This window comes from Ylistrum balloti, unplaced genomic scaffold, assembly GCF_031769215.1.
Source record: "Ylistrum balloti isolate Yb309-2 unplaced genomic scaffold, AGI_CSIRO_Ybal_v1 Utg369800, whole genome shotgun sequence".
Classification (NCBI taxonomy): domain Eukaryota; kingdom Metazoa; phylum Mollusca; class Bivalvia; order Pectinida; family Pectinidae; genus Ylistrum; species Ylistrum balloti.
Genome location: NW_026781978.1, coordinates 583,915 through 606,106, shown reverse-complemented (window position 1 = coordinate 606,106; position 22,192 = coordinate 583,915). Strand labels below are relative to the sequence as shown.

At 38.0% G+C, this 22,192-nt stretch overlaps 1 protein-coding gene and 1 pseudogene across 1 annotated transcript; both read left to right on the top strand.

Moving 5' to 3' along the window:
- Window positions 1-8,244: 8,244 nt before the first annotated feature.
- LOC132544496 (adhesive plaque matrix protein-like) lies at window positions 8,245-9,299 on the top strand (annotated as a pseudogene).
- Window positions 9,300-13,013: 3,714 nt separating this feature from the next.
- Window positions 13,014-21,466, top strand: LOC132544527 (long-chain fatty acid transport protein 2-like). The gene is made up of 10 exons (XM_060208137.1): window positions 13,014-13,383; window positions 13,747-13,857; window positions 14,216-14,434; window positions 15,184-15,342; window positions 15,942-16,066; window positions 16,623-16,814; window positions 19,103-19,214; window positions 20,092-20,287; window positions 20,875-20,972; window positions 21,156-21,466. Exons 1-10 carry the CDS (start codon window positions 13,014-13,016, stop codon window positions 21,464-21,466), a joined length of 1,893 nt encoding a protein of 630 aa, XP_060064120.1.
- The last annotated feature ends 726 nt before the right edge of the window (window positions 21,467-22,192 follow it).

The following is a 22,192-nucleotide window of genomic DNA, read 5'->3' as shown; positions in this document are numbered from 1 at the left end:
TGTTGCGTGTAGGTGACCGTCTCAGTGTTACGTGTAGGTGACCGTCTCAGTGTTACGTGTAAGTAAACGTCTCACTGTTACGTGTAGGTAAACGTCTCAGTGTCATGTGTAGGTAAATGTCTCAGTGTCACGTGTAGGTAAACGTCTCAGTGTTACGTTTAGGTAAACGTCTCAGTGTTAGGTGTAGGTAAACGTCTTGATGTTACGTGTAGGTAAACGTCTCAATGTTGCGTGTAGGTAAACGTCTCAGTGTTACATGTAGGTAAACGTCTCAGTGTTATGTGTAGGTAAACGTCTCAGTGTTACGTGTAGGTAAACGTCTCAGTGTTACGTGTAGGTGACCGTCTCAGTGTTACGTGTAGGTAAACGTCTCAGTGTTACGTGTAGGTAAACGTCTCAGTGTCATGTGTAGGTAAATGTCTCAGTGTCACGTGTAGGTAAATGTCTCACTGTTACGTTTAGGTAAACGTCTCAGTGTTACGTGTAGGTAAACGTCTCAGTGTTAGGTGTAGGTAAACGTCTCAATGTTACGTGTAGGTAAACGTCTCAGTGTTACGTGTAGGTAAACGTCTCAGTGTTATGTGTAGGTAGACGTCTCAATGTTACGTGTAGGTAAACGTAATGCTACTTTCTCTTTTGTATCATCGCCTATAGAGTTGCGCTGAGATACAATCATCCATCCACTCTGTAGGAAGATGTACCGGTAAATCAACTTGCACATTAATGTGATCAATACTTAAATGGTAATAAACGACAATCATTTTATTGCATATTCCGTGGATCATGGTTCTGTTCCGTATGACCCGTATTACTTGCTTCGTGTGTTCAGAATAGCCCATGATTCAGAATATACACATGTACATGATAATCTGAAATCAATGCATGTCGAAATTTATGAAACTTGATGAATTTTAGGGCTAGTGCATTCTCACGTCTGACTTTGGACATTTATTGCGACCAGTTTCGATTTTCTTCGGTCGCCACTTAGGTTCAACGATTAAGATTCTTAGTATCTAGGGAAGCTGTTCGTTATATGTTGAAGTTAACATCCAGCGCTGAGTTCTTATTTCACACGGACACGCGCACTGGGTTATAGGGAAGCTGTCATACAGAAACCAATATTAATTGATGAGTACAACAATCAACCCATGAGATCCCCAGAGTAAAACAGATATGGTTTCGGTATTAACACACGTCTTCTAACAGGTTGATAAAATTTGTATGAACTGTAATAAAGAGTGGCATCGTGTTTTAACAATACCTCAGTGACGTGATGTTGGGAAGCAAATTCTTGATACAGAATGTGTGTGGTAGGAGTGGTAAGAAAATTCAGTCGATAAGTGTGAGCGTACAGAACGAAATGTAAGGCTTATCATTGAAAAAAATAATAGTTTTATCCTTAAATGCTGAGTATTGAAAACAAACAAACAAACAAAAACAAAAAATAAAAAAACCAAAACGTTTCATGTAAAATTGTCAATTTGGAATGAAAAAGTACAGGTGGTGTCATGATCATTAGGGTATCGTCAGCCATGACAAATGTAGGACACATCTTGAAAAAAACCCTTCTTCCTGGAAATGGTGCTTAGTTGATTGAAAACTGTGAGACACATATGTAGATCAAAGTTTGTGTATTTGGTAGCTTCGGAAAATGAGAATGTCACACAGAAACCCTTCGTAATCAATCTTGTACCACACTACTCCGTGATACCAACTTTAAGATGCTATTAAGCCAATTTCTTTAAGAAAACAATTTTGGAATAGTTAAAAGATATATTGAACTACTAACTACTAATTCTATAGTAATGAAAGGCGATGTAGATAGCTCTAGGCATCCTCTGGAAGGCACAGCCAATACATTGAAACGAAAGAAGAACACTCAGTCAGAGGCTGAATCACTCTCTCCTAATAGTGCGAATTAAACGTGAATCAATCAAACCAGGGATGCATTTTTTATGGGAAACCTCTAAACTGCATCTAATTTCTTCTAATTCTGGATTATCTCTGAAACGGTAGACCAACCACGACATATAATAAAAAAAACCAAGTAGGGGTCAGTACGAGAATGTCATCAGCTTATACTATATACTGCCGTAAACTACAACATGTAATGTAAGACAGCACACAGGGGACAGAATGTCATCAGGTGATACTGTAAGACAGCACACAGGGGACAGAATGTCATCAGGTGATACTGTAAGACAGCACACAGGGGACAGAATGTCATCAGGTGATACTGTAAGACAGCACACAGGGGACAGAATGTCATCAGGTGATACTGTAAGACAGCACACAGGGGACAGAATGTCATCAGGTGATACTGTAAGACAGCACACAGGGGACAGAATGTCATCAGGTGATACTGTAAGACAGCACACAGGGGACAGAATGTCATCAGGTGATACTATATACAACACAGGGGACAACATGTGATACTATGATACTGTAAGACAGCACACAGGGGACAGAATGTCATCAGGTGATACTGTAAGACAGCACACAGGGGACAGAATGTAAGCAGGTGAAACTCTAAACAAGAAACTACACCGTGTGTTGTAAGACAGCACACAGGGGACAGAATGTCATCAGGTGATACTGTAAACTACAACATGACAGCACACAGGGGACAGAATGTCATCAGGTGATACTGTAAGACAGCACACAGGGGACAGAATGTCATCAGGTGATACTGTAAGACAGCACACAGGGGACAGAATGTCATCAGGTGATACTGTAAGACAGCACACAGGGGACAGAATGCATCAGGTGATACTATATACTGTAAACTACAACATGTATTGTAAGACAGCACACAGGGGACAGAATGTCATCAGGTGATACTGTAAGACAGCACACAGGGGACAGAATGTCATCAGGTGATACTGTAAGACAGCACACAGGGGACAGAATGTCATCAGGTGATACTATATACTGTAAACTACAACATGTATTGTAAGACAGCACACATGGGACAGAATGTCATCAGGTGATACTGTAAGACTGTAAGACAGCACACAGGGGACAGAATGTCATCAGGTGATACTATATACTGTAAACTACAACATGTATTGTAAGACAGCACACAGGGGACAGAATGTCATCAGGTGATACTGTAAGACAGCACACAGGGGACAGAATGTCATCAGGTGATACTATATACTGTAAACTACAACATGTATTGTAAGACAGCACACAGGGGACAGAATGTCATCAGGTGATACTGTAAGACAGCACACAGGGGACAGAATGTCATCAGGTGATACTGTAAGACAGCACACAGGGGACAGAATGTCATCAGGTGATACTGTAAGACAGCACACAGGGGACATGTATGATACTGTAAGACAGCACACAGGGGACAGAATGTCATCAGGTGATACTATATACTGTAAGTACAGCACACAGGGGACAGAATGTCATCAGGTGATACTGTCATCAGGTGATACTGTAAGACAGCACACAGGGGACAGAATGTCATCAGGTGATACTGTAAGACAGCACACAGGGGACAGAATGTCATCAGGTGATACTGTAAGACAGCACACAGGGGACAGAATGTCATCAGGTGATACTGTAAGACAGCACACAGGGGACAGAATGTCATCAGGTGATACTATATACTGTACACACATGACACAGCACACACACAGGGGACAGAATGTCATCAGGTGATACTGTAAGACAGCACACAGGGGACAGAATGTCATCAGGTGATACTGTAAGACACCACACAGGGGACAGAATGTCATCAGGTGATATTGTAAGACAGCACACAGGGGACAGAATGTCATCAGGTGATACTGTAAGACAGCACACAGGGGACAGAATGTCATCAGGTGATACTATATACTGTAAACTACAACATGTACAAGACAGCACACAGGGGACAGACACAGGGGACAGAATGTCATCAGGTGATACTATATACTGAAACACAACATGCACACACAGGGGACAGAATGTCATCAGGTGATACTGTAAGACAGCACACAGGGGACAGAATGTCATCAGAATGTCATCAGGTGATACTGTAAGACAGCACACAGGGGACAGAATGTCATCAGGTGATACTGTAAGACAGCACACAGGGGACAGAATGCATCAGGTGATACTGTAAGACAGCACACAGGGGACAGAATGTCATCAGGTGATACTGTAAGACAGCACACAGGGGACAGAATGTTATCAGGTGATATTGTAAGACAGCACACAGGGGACAGAATGTCATCAGGTGATACTGTAAGACAGCACACAGGGGACAGAATGTCATCAGGTGATACTGTAAGACAGCACACAGGGGACAGAATGTCATCAGGTGATACTGTAAGACAGCACACAGGGGACAGAATGTCATCAGGTGATACTGTAAGACAGCACACAGGGGACAGAATGTCATCAGGTGATACTGTAAGACAGCACACAGGGGACAGAATGTCATCAGGTGATACTATATACTGTAAGACAGCACACAGGGGACAGAATGTCATCAGGTGATACTGTATAGACAGCACACAGGGGACAGAATGTATCAGGTGATACTGTACAGCACACAGGGGACAGAATGTCATCAGGTGATACTGTAAGACAGCACACAGGGGACAGAATGTCATCAGGTGATACTGTAAGACAGCACACAGGGGACAGAATGTCATCAGGTGATACTGTAAGACAGCACACAGGGGACAGAATGTCATCAGTAAGACAGCACACAGGGGACAGAATGTCATCAGGTGATACTGTAAGACAGCACACAGGGGACAGAATGTCATCAGGTGATACTATATACTGTAAACTACAACATGTATTGTAAGACAGCACACAGGGGACAGAATGTCATCAGGTGATACTATATACTGTAAACTACAACATGTATTGTAAGACAGCACACAGGGGACAGAATGTCATCAGGTGATACTGTAAGACAGCACACAGGGGACAGAATGTCATCAGGTGATACTATATACTGTAAACTACACACAGGGTCCAGACTGGTATCAGGTGATACTGTAAGACAGCACACAGGGGACAGAATGTCATCAGGTGATACTGTAAGACAGCACACAGGGGACAGAATGTCATCAGGTGATACTGTAAGACAGCACACAGGGGACAGAATGTCATCAGGTGATACTGTAAGACAGCACACAGGGGACAGAATGTCATCAGGTGATACTGTAAGACAGCACACAGGGGACAGAATGTCATCAGGTGATACTGTAAGACAGCACACAGGGGACAGAATGTCATCAGGTGATACTGTAAGACAGCACACAGGGGACAGAATGTCATCAGGTGATACTGTAAGACAGCACACAGGGGACAGAATGTCATCAGGTGATACTGTAAGACAGCACACAGGGGACAGAATGTCATCAGGTGATACTGTAAGACAGCACACAGGGGACAGAATGTCATCAGGTGATACTGTAAGACAGCACACAGGGGACAGAATGCATCAGGTGATACTGTAAGACGTATACTGTAAACTACACACAGGGGACAGAATGAGGTGATACTGTAAGACAGCACACAGGGGACAGAATGTCATCAGGTGATACTGTAAGACAGCACACAGGGGACAGAATGCATCAGGTGATACTGTAAGACAGCACACAGGGGACAGAATGCATCAGGTGATACTATATACTGTAAACTACAACATGTATTGTAAGACAGCACACAGGGGACAGAATGTCATCAGGTGATACTGTAAGACAGCACACAGGGGACAGAATGCATCAGGTGATACTGTAAGACAGCACACAGGGGACAGAATGTCATCAGGTGATACTGTAAGACAGCACACAGGGGACAGAATGTCATCAGGTGATACTGTAAGACAGCACACAGGGGACAGAATGCATCAGGTGATACTATATACTGTAAACTACAACATGTAATGTAAGACAGCACACAGGGGACAGAATGTCATCAGGTGATACTGTAAGACAGCACACAGGGGACAGAATGTCATCAGGTGATACTATATACTGTAAACTACAACATGTATTGTAAGACAACACACAGGGGACAAAATGTCATCAGGTGATACTATATACTGTTAACTACAACATGTTATGTAAGACAGCACACAGGGGACAGATTGTCATCAGGTGATACTGTAAGACAGCACACAGAGGACAGAATGAGAATGCCATCAGGTTATATTTTTACAGTGATCAGTAGCCAACTACACATCATTACATGGTCCTTGCAACTATGTCAGACATTCCAGAAACCTACCATTACATTCAATGTGTACCTTCGAAATATTTTAACAAAGACTGCTTGTTGAAAGGGAAGACAAGTGTTCTGAGAGATAGTGCAGGTGCTGAGAAGTTGAAAGCAGTGCACACAACATTGAAGAAAAATTAGGACGCCAACTTGGAGATGAATTTTAGCTGTCTGCACTTATCCTGATCAATCCAACAACATTTGACCATTATAAACGAATCTAACGACAATACTTATATTAGGGGACCATGTGTTGGTGAAATAGGATGTGCCATCTGCTTGATTCAGGAATCTGGATTTCTATAGGAAGAATGAAGATGATTTAACTCCCAGTTTTCTACAAGGTGGTCGAGGGCCAGGTCCAGCCATGCCATGCCACATTTGCTTGAAACCAACATCCAGAAAACGTCATAGGAGTGCTAAGTTTTAAAAAATAATTATGTCTCAACAAACAACATCAAAAAACGATCTATCAATAATACCGTGAGTTTTGAAATTATTAAATTTATCATGCCTTGTGAATGTGCTATAAATAAAAAGTCTACTGGTTGCCGAACAAGATGGCTTCCGTTCAGAAATAGTTGTCAGAATCATCAGGAAACGTTCCTCCGAGAAATTCTTGTCGATTTAAGGAATACATTCAACAATGTTGGTAGGCATTCTGATTCATTCGAGATGCAACACGTCATTTCATTCTTCAATAAAAATAATTTACGACAGTATAACCACGGTTTACAGTTCGCAAATATTCTGATTTGCATATCCAGCCCGGATGAGCAATTGTTAATGACCTCAGTTATTTCGCTTGCCCCATCAGGACATGAAAATGACATCAGAAACAATACCGTGACCACGATAGGTCGCGAGGTTTCTAATGTTTCTGACGTTTCGATTCCTATAAGCAAATTTCAAAGCAGAGTAAGGTTATCTCCCAAGTATTCATGGTATAAGCCTTGGAATTTTATGATGCAATGCCATATCAGAATTACTATGTGACGTGTACAGTGAACAACTTCTGACTTTTCTGTGTGAAAAATGGATCGAAACAGAGATTTAACGCCCCCACAACACATTTTTCTTCCATTATCAATGACTTTGCGACGGGAAATAACGAAGTTGTGTATTTGATTGCCACCGTTACCATTTTATTGTATGTTGACAATATAGCGGCCATCGCCGATAACGAGGCTGGCATAAATGAAACCGGAAGCGGAAATGGTTAATAAGGACATAAAGTACATTTTCAGAGAAATAGAAAATATCGCTCAGAATATTAAATTTAGCTATGGAAATAAGGAAATCAGGAATGGTAAAACCTATAGATATCTAGGATTACGACTATACACACAATGTTTTACATTAGTTAACATATAAGTAGTGACTGTGTACTGCAACTTACAGCAGACATATTAAAAACTGGCCACCGGTCACCTTCGGTAGGAATATAATGACAAAGTTGTTGGACTGAGGTTAGAGACCTTCCAAAAATATGTATGCATCTTAACGAAACTATGAAACACGGGATTTGTAACAATGTGTAAACGTTGTCTGGTAGACGTCGATTTAGAGGCGTATCACTTATTAATAAGACACCAGCCCAATTCCAAACAAATCAATTATCAAACATCTATATCTACCTACCTTTATACCTATATCTACCTACCTTTATACCTACCTACCTACCTAACTACCTACCTACCTACTACCTACCTACCTACCTACCTACCCACCTAATATCTACCTATCTACCCACCCACCTATCTAACTAACTACCTACCTACATACCCACCTACCTTTCTACCTACCTAATACCTACCAACCTACCTACCTACCACCTACCTACCTACCGACCTACCTACCTACCTACCTACCTACCTACCTACCTACCCACCCTCCTACCCACCCACCAACTACCTACCTACTACCTACCTACTACCAACCTACCTACCTACCTACCACCTTACCTACCTATCTACTTACCCACCTACCTACTACCTACCTACCTACCTACCCACCTACCCACCTACCTACCCACCTTCCTACCTACCCACCTACCTACCTACCCACCTACCTACCCACCTACCTACCTACCTACCTACCTACCTACCTACCTACCTACCTACCTACCTACCTACACTACCTACCTACCTACCCCCTTACCTACCTACCTACCCACCTACCAACCTTCCCACCTACCTACCCACCCTCCTACCTACCAACCTACTACCTACCTACCTACCTACCTACCTACCTACCTACCCACCCACCCACCCACCTACCTACCCACCTACCTACCTACCTACCAACCTACCTACCTACCTGCTACCTACCCAACCACCGACCCACCCACCTACCTCCCTACCTACCTACCCAACCACCCACCCACCCACTTACACTACCTACCTACCTACCTCCCTACCTACCTACCCACCTACCCACCTACCTACCAACCCACCTACCTACCTACCCCCTTACCTACCTATCTACTTACCCACCTACCTACTACCTACCTACCTACCTATCCACCTACCCAGCTTCCCACCAACCTACCCACCTTCCTACCTACCCACCTATTACCTACCTACCTACTACCTACCTACTACCCACCTACCTACCTACCTACCTACCTACTACCTACCCAACCACTGACCCACCCACCTACCTCCCTACCTACTACCTACATACCTACCTACCTACTACCTACCTTTCTACCTACCTACTACCTATCCAACCACCCACCCACACATCTACCTCCCTCCCTGCCTACCTGCCAGCATACCTACCCACCTACTTACTACCTACCTACCTACTTACTACCTACCTACCTACTTACCCACCTACCTACTACCTACCTACCTACCTACCTACCTACCTACCTACACTACCTACCTACCTAGCCACCTACACACCTACCTACCCAACCATCTACCTACCCACCTACTACCTACCTACTTCCCATCTACCTATCTACTACCTATCTACTACCTACCTACCTACCTACCTACCTACGTATTACCTACATACCTGCAAAATTGACCTATAAAATTAGTGAATATAGAATTTGAACTTGCAGCATTTTGTTAAGCGGGTTTAAGCGCTGTTTTTTATGTTTTGTTTTCGTTTCACATAACGAAAATTATATCTTAATGTAAATACAATCATATGGTTGTGTATAATCGATCTGGAAACATTTAATAGTCTAGATATATCGACATGTGTTATTGTTATCATTGAAAACAATAGACATTACAATTTTAGAAATAGAGCGATATAGTCGACTGTGCTACTCTGATGACTGACACCTTTATAACACATGTCAGCTCTATGTATATGTACTATAATATAACCTGTTAAGGAATACTATCGTAAAGAAATTTTTGACGGTGAACGGGAGACAACTTTTCCTAAAGTTTGCCTGGGAATATCTGTTTCACGTGACATATTACATTTAACACACAATTCTTGTCCATTACCATTAAACGCCGTATGACCGATGTGATCCTGTGTTGATCATCCGTTGATTAAGCGGTTATATGTCGTGTGTATTGTTAACATACGTACTAACAGTTCCATTTATTATTTGCCAAATTTTATCTGTAATATTCCAAACTTTAGATTAATAATTTTATCACCCCATGTGACCATTTTGTTAAGAATTTCTATCTGATGGTATCAGACTACCCAATTTTTGAAGGAAACATACAAATGAATTGAGGAAATTTTTTTCAGATCCATCGAAGGATTTCTTTGCCAATTAAGAACATCGCCTATGTACCTATGATATTTTCAAATGTGGGCTAAGTGGGAATAAACCGCCTCCTCCACATCAGAGGTACACTTTTATATCTTTTTTTCTAAAATCTGAACACATTGCACAAATATAGATCTGAATAGTTTAAGTAAGTCACAATCAAGATATCGATCGGTTATTCTACTTCATGCTTGAGTTTCACATTTGAAAATGGGTAATTCTTTTTTGTGGCATAGAATAGCGATCGGTACCTTTTATTGTAAGGTCTACGGAAGATGTTTGATGACGTCATTTATCACTTTTTATTTTGGTGTAAACTCTTCATCGATTTCATAGCTCTCTATTTTCGTTAATTTATCAGTTTAATATTATGTTTTATTGTTTGCGAATTTTTAATTTTCAATGATTTTGTAAATGTTAATCCTACATAAAATGGAAGTCCAATCCTGGTCCGAGACTTGGCAAGCTTTCCATATTTCATTTAAATGTTCGGAGTGTTAGACACAAATTAGACTACATTGAAGACATGGTAAATAAATATGACGTTGTGTGTTAAACCGAAACTCAATTAGACGATCAAGTTACTACCAATGCTTTATGTATTGAAGGTTTTCATTCTCCTTTTAGACTTGATAGAAATTTTGCCGGGGATGGTATTTTGGTTAATATAAAGTTGATCGTTTTCCTGAATTAGAATATCCTGGTGATGAGGTAATATGGACCAAAATTAGCCTTCCTCACTCTTTTTACATCATTGGAATGGCTTATAGACCAAAAAACTCTCTTATCGTTTTGGGAAACTTTCAGGTTGTCTGTAAATAATGCTCTCGATATATCACCTAATGTTATAGTAACTAGTGATTTAAATGTTGACTTCCTCACTGCTTCAAATAATCATGTGCTGTTTGATATCATTAACTCCTTGTCACTAACTAATGTTATAAAGTATTCTACTTGTACTGGGCGTACTAGATCTAGCTTACTAGATCCTACACTATTATCGGATTCTAATTCCTGTATTGACTCTTCTGTAATTTCTATTGATAGATCGGTTAGTGACCATGATGGTTGTACAGCTTCAGTTAATATTCCTTGTCTTTTTAAACGGAACCATAAACGTAAAATTTGGCAGTACAAGAGGGCAAGTTTTGCAAAAATTCAATGAACTTTTATCTAATTATAAGTGGATAGACTTTTTGTTACAATTGTGACTCGGTTAATTATGGATGTGATCGTTTTAAGGACACACTTCTGTCCTTTGCTAATGAATGTATTCCCTGCAAAGAAGTAAATAAACACCCTAATGGCAAGCCATAGATGACCTCTGAACTTAGTAAAAACTTAAGAATTATGGAAAGGCTTCATAAAATAGCGAGGTCAACCAAACGTTTGATAGATATTGATAGATTTAAATCATAGCAAAACAAAGTTAATACCATGACAAATCATGCACGTATTACTTTTTATGAAAATGTCTTTGATATCATTGACGGATACTCGTCTTCGGATCCTAAAACTTAGGCTTAGAATTTGAGGGGAAAGTTTTAAATTTTACAGACTATCATAAACATTTAGTTGCTTCTTCTCTACCTTCTACTCTTTGTTGTTGGAATAACTTAGAAAATTCGGTTCTATCCCAACTCACTATTAATTCATTCAAATCTTGTTTAACATCAAGTAATCGGTCAAATCCACCAATTTACTATAAAATTGGAAATCGCAAACTTAATACATTGCATACTAAGCTCCGACACCATTGCAGTTCTCTTAATTATGACTTTTTTAGAGTTATCCTCGTTGAGAATACATCTTGTGAATGTGGTCATCCTTGTGAGAATGTCTTTCACTACTTTATTGAATGTCAACGTTTCAGGAACGTATTCTCGTTCAAAATTTAAATAATTGAAACGTTAGGTTAGATATAGAAATTCTTTTGTTTAGCAATTCTCAATTTTCCATAGACCTTAATGCAAACATTTTTAGATCTGTGCAAAACTATATTAAATCCAGCAAGAGATTTTAATGCCAAGGTGTAACAATAATTGTATATTTGTATTGTCATGATTGTAATGTCATTTAAAATGTATATAGGGAGAAGGCGTTAATAAGTTGCAATAACGTGCCTAATCCTTTGTCTATCTTCTGGCAATGAAAACGTTTAAACTAGTAATACGTGGATAATGACACAAAGTTATCGGTCTACGTTGAAGCTTTTACTGCTGACGGCTAGTTCTACATATCGACCCTATGTACCGTGATACTACAGCGGTAGTGTATTTATATAGCCTTACATGGGTCGATGTCAGTCGTCTTATCACACACCTAATGCTGTTTAATGATAAATACCACCTCCTAAGGTATTATTCAGATAACCGAACAAGGACCACACGAAAGGTAAGTCAACGCTTTAATCAAGTTTTAATTCATACAAAAGGATAGAATCACAGGTATGTAATTAAGTAAAGGTTACAGTTGCCAAGAAAACTAAATGTCATTCTTAACAATAAAGCATTAAGTGACTGATTCTGATCAATTATCAGAACCAATTATTCCACCGTTTTAAACAGTCAGACTATGAATTTCAAGTAACGATATCCTGCATAATTAGTCTAACTTCCCTTCTGAGGAAGACTGCGTGCGCCAAAGCTGATTCCCTTTCATCATCATGTAATATGATAGGCAGTTTACTTTGGACAACAGCATGAATAATTTAACAAGAGGTGAAGCTGTTCTGTAAAATTCAGTTTATTCACATGGAAGGTAGATGGAGGTGGTGGAGTTTTGACAAGCTGACTTCATCTGAAACTTTTGCTGAATCGGAAATTGGCTATATGAACAGGGGAGGCTACTCATATTCGTTCTTGACCAAAAATAGAAGGTCGCGCGCCACCATTGCCCAAACTTCCCTACCACGCACTTATAGACATTGTTTGCCTTAAATAATTTTATAGAGTGTGGATCAAAGATGGGAGATGGTAATTGAATCTGGGAAAAATTTCATGTATGATTAATTTCCTCTAGTGTGAAGATGCCTTCCAATCGGACGAACGTTCTCTATGGTGCTGCAGGGGCTGCTGCTGGAGGGGTTGTCGCGTGGCGTTCTCTGTTTCCATGGATAGGAGACGATTTGACAACCGCCTTAGGAATGAAGAAAGTAGGTGACAGGAAAGACACAGACCTTGCCAACGAGGTTTATTTGATTGACACGTTCGAAGGGTTTGTTAAACAGCATCCTAATAAGGTGTTCCTGTACTTCGAAGAAAGAGAATATACTTATGAATTCGTCAACAACATGGCAAATAAGATTGCAAATATAGTACTTTCTCTCAACCTCTCACCCGGGGATACGGTGGCAACAATGATAGAGAACGAACCCTCCTTTGTTTGGACACTACTTGGTAAGCTCGGCCTGTACAGTGCGGGATTATACAAGACAGAATAAAAAGTACAAAATGAAGAAACTGATGAAACACTTAATGGTCAATTAAACTCCACAAATCTTTTAACACGTATTCTTGATTTCATGATCTGTGAAAGCTTTACTCTATTTTCGGAAAATAGCTTACTTATACATATGCAATTAAGAAATAAAAATGAACTTTGAAATTGGACGTAAGTTTCGAATATTCTATTTCAACAATTTTATTAGCAGACATACGTTCTCTTTTGTCAATTTTCCTCAGTTTTCATCCCTTCCTTTTGCACCAGTATCGTATAATTTTGGAGCTCCTATTTCTATACCGTTATGTCTATACGAACAGGTCTACAGAAAATTGGCTTGGTGGACGCATTCATCAATTACCACCTGACAGCTGAGCCCCTTCTGCACTCCATCCGGGCAAGTAGTGCCAAGGTTGTCATTATCGGCTCAGGTACGGGATTAGAATTCTAGTCCATCGTGTTAAGTCATTGATTTGTACATTGGTCAATATAACATGAACAATCTTTCTATAGGAGTTTTCCAATATTACGGGTATATATTTAAAATTGAGAAATGAATGTGATTGAAACAAAACAAAACAAAATTCATTGATAAAATTAAATCAAAATCAAAACACATTACAATAAGAAAGTAAAAATGAAACGATCGACCACTTTTTTCTCCAAGGAATATTACCTATGTACTGGCAGAGTTCATGCTTTCCGAATACGGTAATTAAAAGACAAAGATAGCAAAGGCAACATGTGTTACATTTTATACTGGTCATGTTTAATTTTAATATATCTTAGGTGAAGGTCTGTTGGAATCTGTTAATGAAATCCGACACAATTTGTCGGAAAACCTACCAATTTACGTCCAAGGACGCTCACAGTCTGAGCTTCCTCCGGGATATCTTTCGTTGGATCACGCCATGGAAAGGACACTTCCACTTCCTGTAAGCAAGCACCTGCGCTCACATGTCACATTGATGTCACCGTTATGCTACATCTACACGTCTGGCACAACAGGTCAATAGAATATAAAAAAATATTAGTAGCTTGATATTATAGATAATGATTATCATAACACTATTACTTGACTTTTATTGGGGTTCCAGTTGACGTAAATAAAAATGATTTATTGATAAAATGACATAAACATTGTTACATTATAGTCTTTTGCTGGATTTACACATACACATACCTTTTAAAAAGCAAAATCAACTTATGAATACCCGTATTACTTTTATTTCATTTTCAATGAATATCAACGGTTTCCTGAGCGAACGTTCTAATATATCAGAGTTACTTCCCTTCGTTTCACTTTATCAATAGATTGTAAAGCAATAAGCTTGATTGTACATGAGGTCAGGGATGCCAGAATGTAACATATTAAAAACATCTGATGAAACTATAATCTGGAATGCTAATGACTCGCATATAAAATCTTCAATAATTTCTTTATTTCGTATGAGATTATAATGTTATCGACTTTTGGTAGTGTTTATTTCTCTGAGCCTTGGCGGGTTCATACAGTTTTCTTAAAATCTCATATAAAACGAAAACAAATTTAAGGTACGTTTTGTATTTCTTAGAAAACAAACTGAAATTTGAACGAGTTTTAAACTCAAAATGTGAAGGGCAAAATCAAACGGAGTAAGTCATTTTGTTGCGCCGTTTTTTTTTTAAATTAACCATATTATGACATTCATTCGATTTCTGAAATATCACAAGTATCAATATCTATATCGAAGAACAACAATTTTATTTTATTCCAGGATTGCCAAAACCAGCTATATTTAACCAAGCTAAGGCGATCTCCGCCTCAAAGATTTGGGCATCGTTTGATTTCAATGACAGCGATGTTTCGTATGCCGTTACACCCCTCTACCATAGCGGGGCAGCTTCGCTATGCCTTATGAACACTATTGCAGTCGGTAGGTATGTCGAGGGTCACATCGAATTTCACTTGTCAACAAAGCACAGGAAATGTATGGAAATCCAATGTTATGAACTTTATAAACTCTATAAAACATGGATTTCATCAAATATCTACGTACAAGGAAAACCTTATAAAACATCAAATATTTGACAATCGACGGATTTATAATGGGTTAACTATTTCATTTTCGGTCTGATTTGATGGAATTCAAATTAACAGGAAACAATAGACTTTTTCAGTATTTAAGGTAAAGGGTATATGGTAATCGCTTTATCCATGTGAGAGTGCGTTGGTGAGTACGGGCGTCTGTAACAACCTTACGTACCAGGTATTTCTAAATCACTATATATTTGATTCATATTCACGCCATAACATTAATGCACCAAGGTCTACAATTGATGAGATTTGGGTGGTCCTTAATTAGTCAAAGGTAAAAAGTTACGTTCAGGATTGGGTCGACGGCATATCTCTGTCAGACCCAACTCGCTTTGTTTTAATTCTGTCAATTAAATAAATTTTGTTTTGTATTGACATACAAGTTTATTTCAACCACACCTCTAACCACGATTTGTTTATAAATTGATGTTTACTTAGGCGCTTCTATGGCCTTACGCCGGAAGTTCTCTGCCCGCCATTACTGGGAAGACTGCCGGAAGTACAAAGTCACCGTTGTGCATTATATTGGAGAGCTCTTTCGGTATATTCTTAAAGTACCGGAGGTATATATCTTTTTATATTTTTAATGATGAAAACTCGATCTACATCACAGGATAAACTTCTTGAGATATCTTGTTTTGCTATTGCTTTCTAGGGGTAGATTGAATTTGGTACGATAAATGAAATTTCGGAATGCCTGATTTTACTCGTGAAGTTATGTTCCGCACTATTCTTTCTCCTTTACAATTTTTATTTCAATGTTTTCTAAATACTAAGTACTAAATATTGGTCATTAGCATCACCGAGAAACATATAAGGACCAAAAAGCTATACATAATGAATTTATTGACCCTTTTAGGTCAGTATTTGACATATCTTGTTTCAATCACCAGATGCGTGTTCAACACCCTTACGAAACATATATATTTTTTTGTTTAAACTATACCAAGAGTTTCCTATCAAACCTTTCACACATTTTGAATCGAACTGCGGTTTTTCTATGTTTATGTGTCTCTTTTACCTGACATTCTACATATATTGCTCGTGTCGAATTTTAGTGTTTCTAACTGCCGATGTTCGTTTCCATTTCTGTCGTCATCTTTAAAAAATTCTTTGCAGTCACCTCTTGATGACGTTCACAACATCCGTGTTGCTATGGGAAATGGTCTTCGATTGGATATATGGAAGAAATTCCAGGACAGATTTAAGATTCCTGTGATCGTTGAACATTTCGGGGCCACTGAGGGGACATCGATAGCAATTAACCTCACCAACAAAGTAGGGGCCGTCGGCAGGCTATCCCCTCTGATGGTAAGGTACTTTTGGTGTCACTTACTTAACTAATTTGCTCTTGCTCTATTTCTAACTACATACTTCCTCGTAGCTAGGTCGAAAGAATTACTACCGCTGTCAACATTGAATGATCATACAATTTAAGAGGAACAAAACTTGTTATATCTACCTTATCTTAAGTGATGCTTTACGTCTATTAATTGACTGAACATACCCAGTAATGTTTTACGGCTATTAATTGACTGAACATCCCCAGTAATTTTCTACGGCTATTAATTGACTGAACATCCCCAGTAATGTTTTACGGCTATTAATTGACTGAACATCTCCAGTAATGTTTTACGGCTATTAATTGACTGAACATCCCCAGTAATGTTTTACGTCTATTAATTGACTGAACATACCCAGTAATGTTTTATGGCTATTAATTGACTGAACATCCCCAGTAATTTTTTACGGCTATTAATTGAGTGAACATCCCCAGTGATGTCATACGGCTATTAATTGAGTGAACATCCCATGTAATGTCATACGGCTATTAACTGAGTGAACATCCCCAGTAATGTTTTACGGCTTTAATTGACTGGTAATGTTTTATTAATTGACTGAACATCCCCAGTAATGTTTTACGGCTATTAATTGACTGAACATCCCCAGTAATGTTTTACGGCTATTAATTGACTGAACATCCCCAGTAATGTTTTACGGCTATTAATTGACTGAACATCCCCAGTAATGTTTTACGGCTATTAATTGAGTGAACATCCCCAGTAATTTTTACGGCTATTAATTGAGTGAACATCCCCAGTGTTGTTATATAGCTATGTAGTCTTCATCATCCATTCCCAATGTTCAGTATAACCACTTTTATTGTTCTGGGACACACTCTGAAAAAAGTGCCGATAACAGCACGTACCTTAAACTGTATTATTCTCGAATTTATACGTATTCAAAACAGTGTTAATTCAAACCTCCTGAGGCCTTCTCTAAACACGGAGATCGCTCTGTAGATAATTTAAGAAGAGTAAAAAAAGACATGTAAATGAAAAACACCTTTAACAAAAGATTTAAATACAATATAAACAAATAATGAATTTAATCACATCAAACAGCTGTTTCGTCCTTCAAGGGTCCATCTATGGTGCTAAGGTCCTAATTTGATGAAACTTCCAATGCGACTGTGGAAAATCCTAACTGGTCGAAATATATGTCATGAACCAGATAGGTTTAATAAAAATTGTTATGATTCGTGAAAGGTCTCGCTCAAGTTACGCATTCTTTGCGAAATTATACAGTTTTGAATCCTTGTTTACATTATGAAATCAGTGGAGCACCCTACTTTGATATATATCACATTTGTATGTATATCATATTACTACTCCTTATTACCATAACTACGTTCTTACAACGTACTAATATCTCAAGTCACAAGATATTAGAATATTGCAGCCAATTTAAATGCTTAGGTCACCAAATTTATAATCAATCAATTTATAACTTTCACTCTGCTCAATTTGACAAAGTACATTTTATTTACGGATCTTATGGCGAAAACCAAATGTCAATATACAGGTCATCAAAAGTCAAAGGTCAAATATACATGTGTACTAATAATGTCGATAAATATGACATTTATCTGACGTCTCATATAAAAGGCTACAGATGATACGAAGAAATTGCTTACTTAATGTCATACGCCAAATCGATCTGAAGTTTTTCATCAAAATTGATACTCTCTCGATTGTTCATATTATATGTAAGGCCGTGCAGGCAAGTCAACTTACAATGTAAATAAAATTACCCATTCTATATCAAATACAACAGGTAAATGGACTGATTTGTCACTAAACAGTGCAGCATTGTCTGGTGTTTAGCATAATAAATATGTCAGGACGAACACCCTTGTCACCACGATACTGATGTCATTTACAGCTGATATGCCTACCATTTAAGATATGCACACATATGCCCCAATCCCACGTAATGCTTCATGTACACTATACACCACGATATGGTATTATGCAGAACAGACTGCGACGAGGTAATACAGTTCTAATGCGCAAAAACAAACTTTAATTATAAAACTTGTTGCAAATAAACTGTGATGAGTAAGAGCTATTGTCACGATTTCTTTATTTTTGATGGTTAAAATGTTTTGGAAATTTATTTTCAGAAGTTTTCCCCGAAGAAAAACTTGGATACAGTGATATTTCACGTCCTTTACAGTCAACGAATATTAACACTATACCAAAATAAGTTTTCTTAAGTAAAGATATATATGTATACTTTTTATATATATTTTATAGCGATTTGCTTCCAAGTACAAACTAAGTGCGCCAATTCGCGTGATACATTATGATAGAGTAAAGGACGAACCAATCAGAGGAAAGAACGGATTCTGTATCGATTGCGGCGCAGGTTTGTTACATTCACGATAGCAAGTCGTTAATATTTTGGGTAATTCTTGCTGTTACTAGTCAATTCCATGCACTGTACATGATAGATAGGTAATTATAAAAGCATGCATTTAAAAATTAAAAATGTGAAATCAAAATTGTACAAACACATCATTCCTTCATGTTGTTTACTATTAGAAATATTAATGGTGTTAAATATAAAGATATTATTTGAAAAAAATGATGAATTTAAATGAAAGATTGAGAAACGCTATAGTAAATGGGTAATTAGAAAGCTCCAGATCGACATTTCGTTCGTGCTAGATAAACGTTATGTAAAGAGGGAGAATGATTGATGTTGACGATTTTGAAGTAAATAGGCAGTGAATAGTATCGTCGGCAATGTATAATATCTACAATGCTTTCTGATGATGATAAATTAAACGACACATATGTATATATCACATCCTTTTTTCATGACAGTAAATTACGTCTTCGTATGAGGAAACTGTGAGAAATTCTGTGGAGTAAGGGTTAATTAAAACAATTTAATGTATTCAATACAAAGTCAAACATCAAATAAAATATATATTTCAATAGTATAAGTACGTATGTACTAACGGTACCGATAATAGTGATATCACTTCTCCATTATCGTGAGGACATAATCTGTTGCTTTATAATTCAATGACCAGGCCAAAAAACCTATAAGTCCTAAGACTTTTGGTGAAAAGAAAGAAAGAAAAAATCCACCATATGACATATTACTCTACCTACAAATGTACGTGAAGTGTTTAGACAAGGGTGTCGCAGAATTATTTTCTGATGATTTACAATTAATAAGATTGTCCTAAACATTTTGAAATGTGTTCCAAGCTTAGATAAACTGCTTTCTACAGGTGAGGAAGGTCTGATCATTTCTGAGGTACCCGAAACTACGACACAGTTCTATGTGGGATCCAAGGCTATGAATGAGAAGAAGTTCTTGAGAGATGTTTTCGTCAAAGGAGATGCTTACTTTAACTATGGTGATATCCTCTTCGTTGACAAAGACTATTATTTGTACTTCCGGGACAGGCTCGGGGACACATTCCGGTAAGTGACGAATTTTATAAGTAGAAATCCAGAAGTCTTTGTTAAAATTCATTTATGCTGAAAATTTCTATTCAACGGATGCAAAACAACGTTGAGTATGGTTTTTAATTTGAAAATACCATACACATTTTTTGCTCTGTCGCCTCCTAGGTTTCAAAGCTGATTCTTTCAGCTCGACTAAGGAGTCCTAGAAGAACGAAACGGCTGTATGATTTAGCATCAATGACGAGTCCTAGAAGGACGAAACGTCTGTATGATGTAGCATCAGTGACAAGTCCTAGAAGGACGAAACGACTCTATGATGTAGCATCAGTGACAAGTCCTAGAAGGACGAAACGACTCTATGATGTAGCATCAATGACGAGTCCTAGAAGGACGAAACGACTCTATGATGCAATTACTTTAATATTATGCATCTAATTCTAATTGTTTTGAAAGGTGCCATCCACGTATGTATCTTTTGTATAATCTTATATTTTCAATACGCAGTAAAGATTTTGAGGTTGTTTGGATACCCATATCAACCATTATTTTCAAATGCCATAGAATGTTCGTATTTAGATCGTTTCACATCACTCGCATTACAGTTGGAAAAGTGAAAACGTGTCCACACGAGAGGTTGCCGAGGTGTTGAGCACTCTAAAATTTATTCAGGATGTCAACGTGTACGGTGTAGAAGTACCAGGTAAGTTTAAAAAATACCTTTCATATCTTTTGTATATGTTTTACTTTTAAAAAGATATATTTAAGAAATGCCTGTACATACCCTTATACCGTTCTCAACAATAAACAGTGATATGAATTTATTTGCCTGTTTGGTAGTCTGTTTGCTGGTAGATATAGTGATTAGGAACCTGTTTACTTGTAGATAATGACGGAAAAGCTGGTATGGCTGCCATTCTATTAAAAGATGGCACATCGATTACACCTGAGGTTCTGCAACAAATCTACAAAAAGTGCGCAAAATCACTTCCAAGCTATGCCAGGCCAATATTTCTACGGTTCCAAGCGGATTTTAATGTTACACAAACAATGAAACACAAGAAATCGGACCTTGTAAAAGAGGGTTATAATCCAGATATCGTTTCTGACCCTCTCTTCTGTGTGGATGTAAAAAACAAAACATATTCTCCTTTAGATTCTTCATCCTTTCACCAAGTCATCAAGTCGAGACTGTAAAGGGCTATTGTTTTTGGATTATATCCGCAAATCACCACATAAAGCAATGATTGCGAGTGATTGTGAGTGTGATCTTTCAACATTGATTATAAACAGATACTGAACGAATGGTAGTGACAGTTGTATATTCGTGATTCTAGAGATGTTTATCAATTCTCGAATGTATTAATTGGAAAATATGTTTTGAATATACGAATACAGCAAAAAGAAATAACAAAACAAAACATACCTTGTAATCAGGCATTAAAACGATCAATCTTGATTGAAAATCACTTTCAATTCATCATGTGCATTAAGAAAGATCACTCTTGTAACCACATCTGTTAACATTGGTTTCATCTATGCCATGAAACTCAAGCAAGAACGACAACTCGTGAGCTCTTAAAGTGTTTCATGGGCAAAGATTGCTAGAACCAGATTTCAATGAACACCACATATTCGTTAATTTGAATACATGAAACATTATTGACAACATTCATAAGTTTTCATTACGGAAAAAAAATATGACATTCAATGAAGGTGACAGAACAGTTGCCGTTTAGACTTCCCTATACGCGCCGTTCTTCAGTCACTATTGTTATACAGTAACTTTATTAAAGAAAAATAGTTTTAGGCAAAAAGTTAGAAAAAAAAGACGAAACAATATATTTTCACTTTGATTTTTATAACAATGTGATATCATCATCAAATGCTACACCATTATATTCCTTTAATTGGGTCGATTTT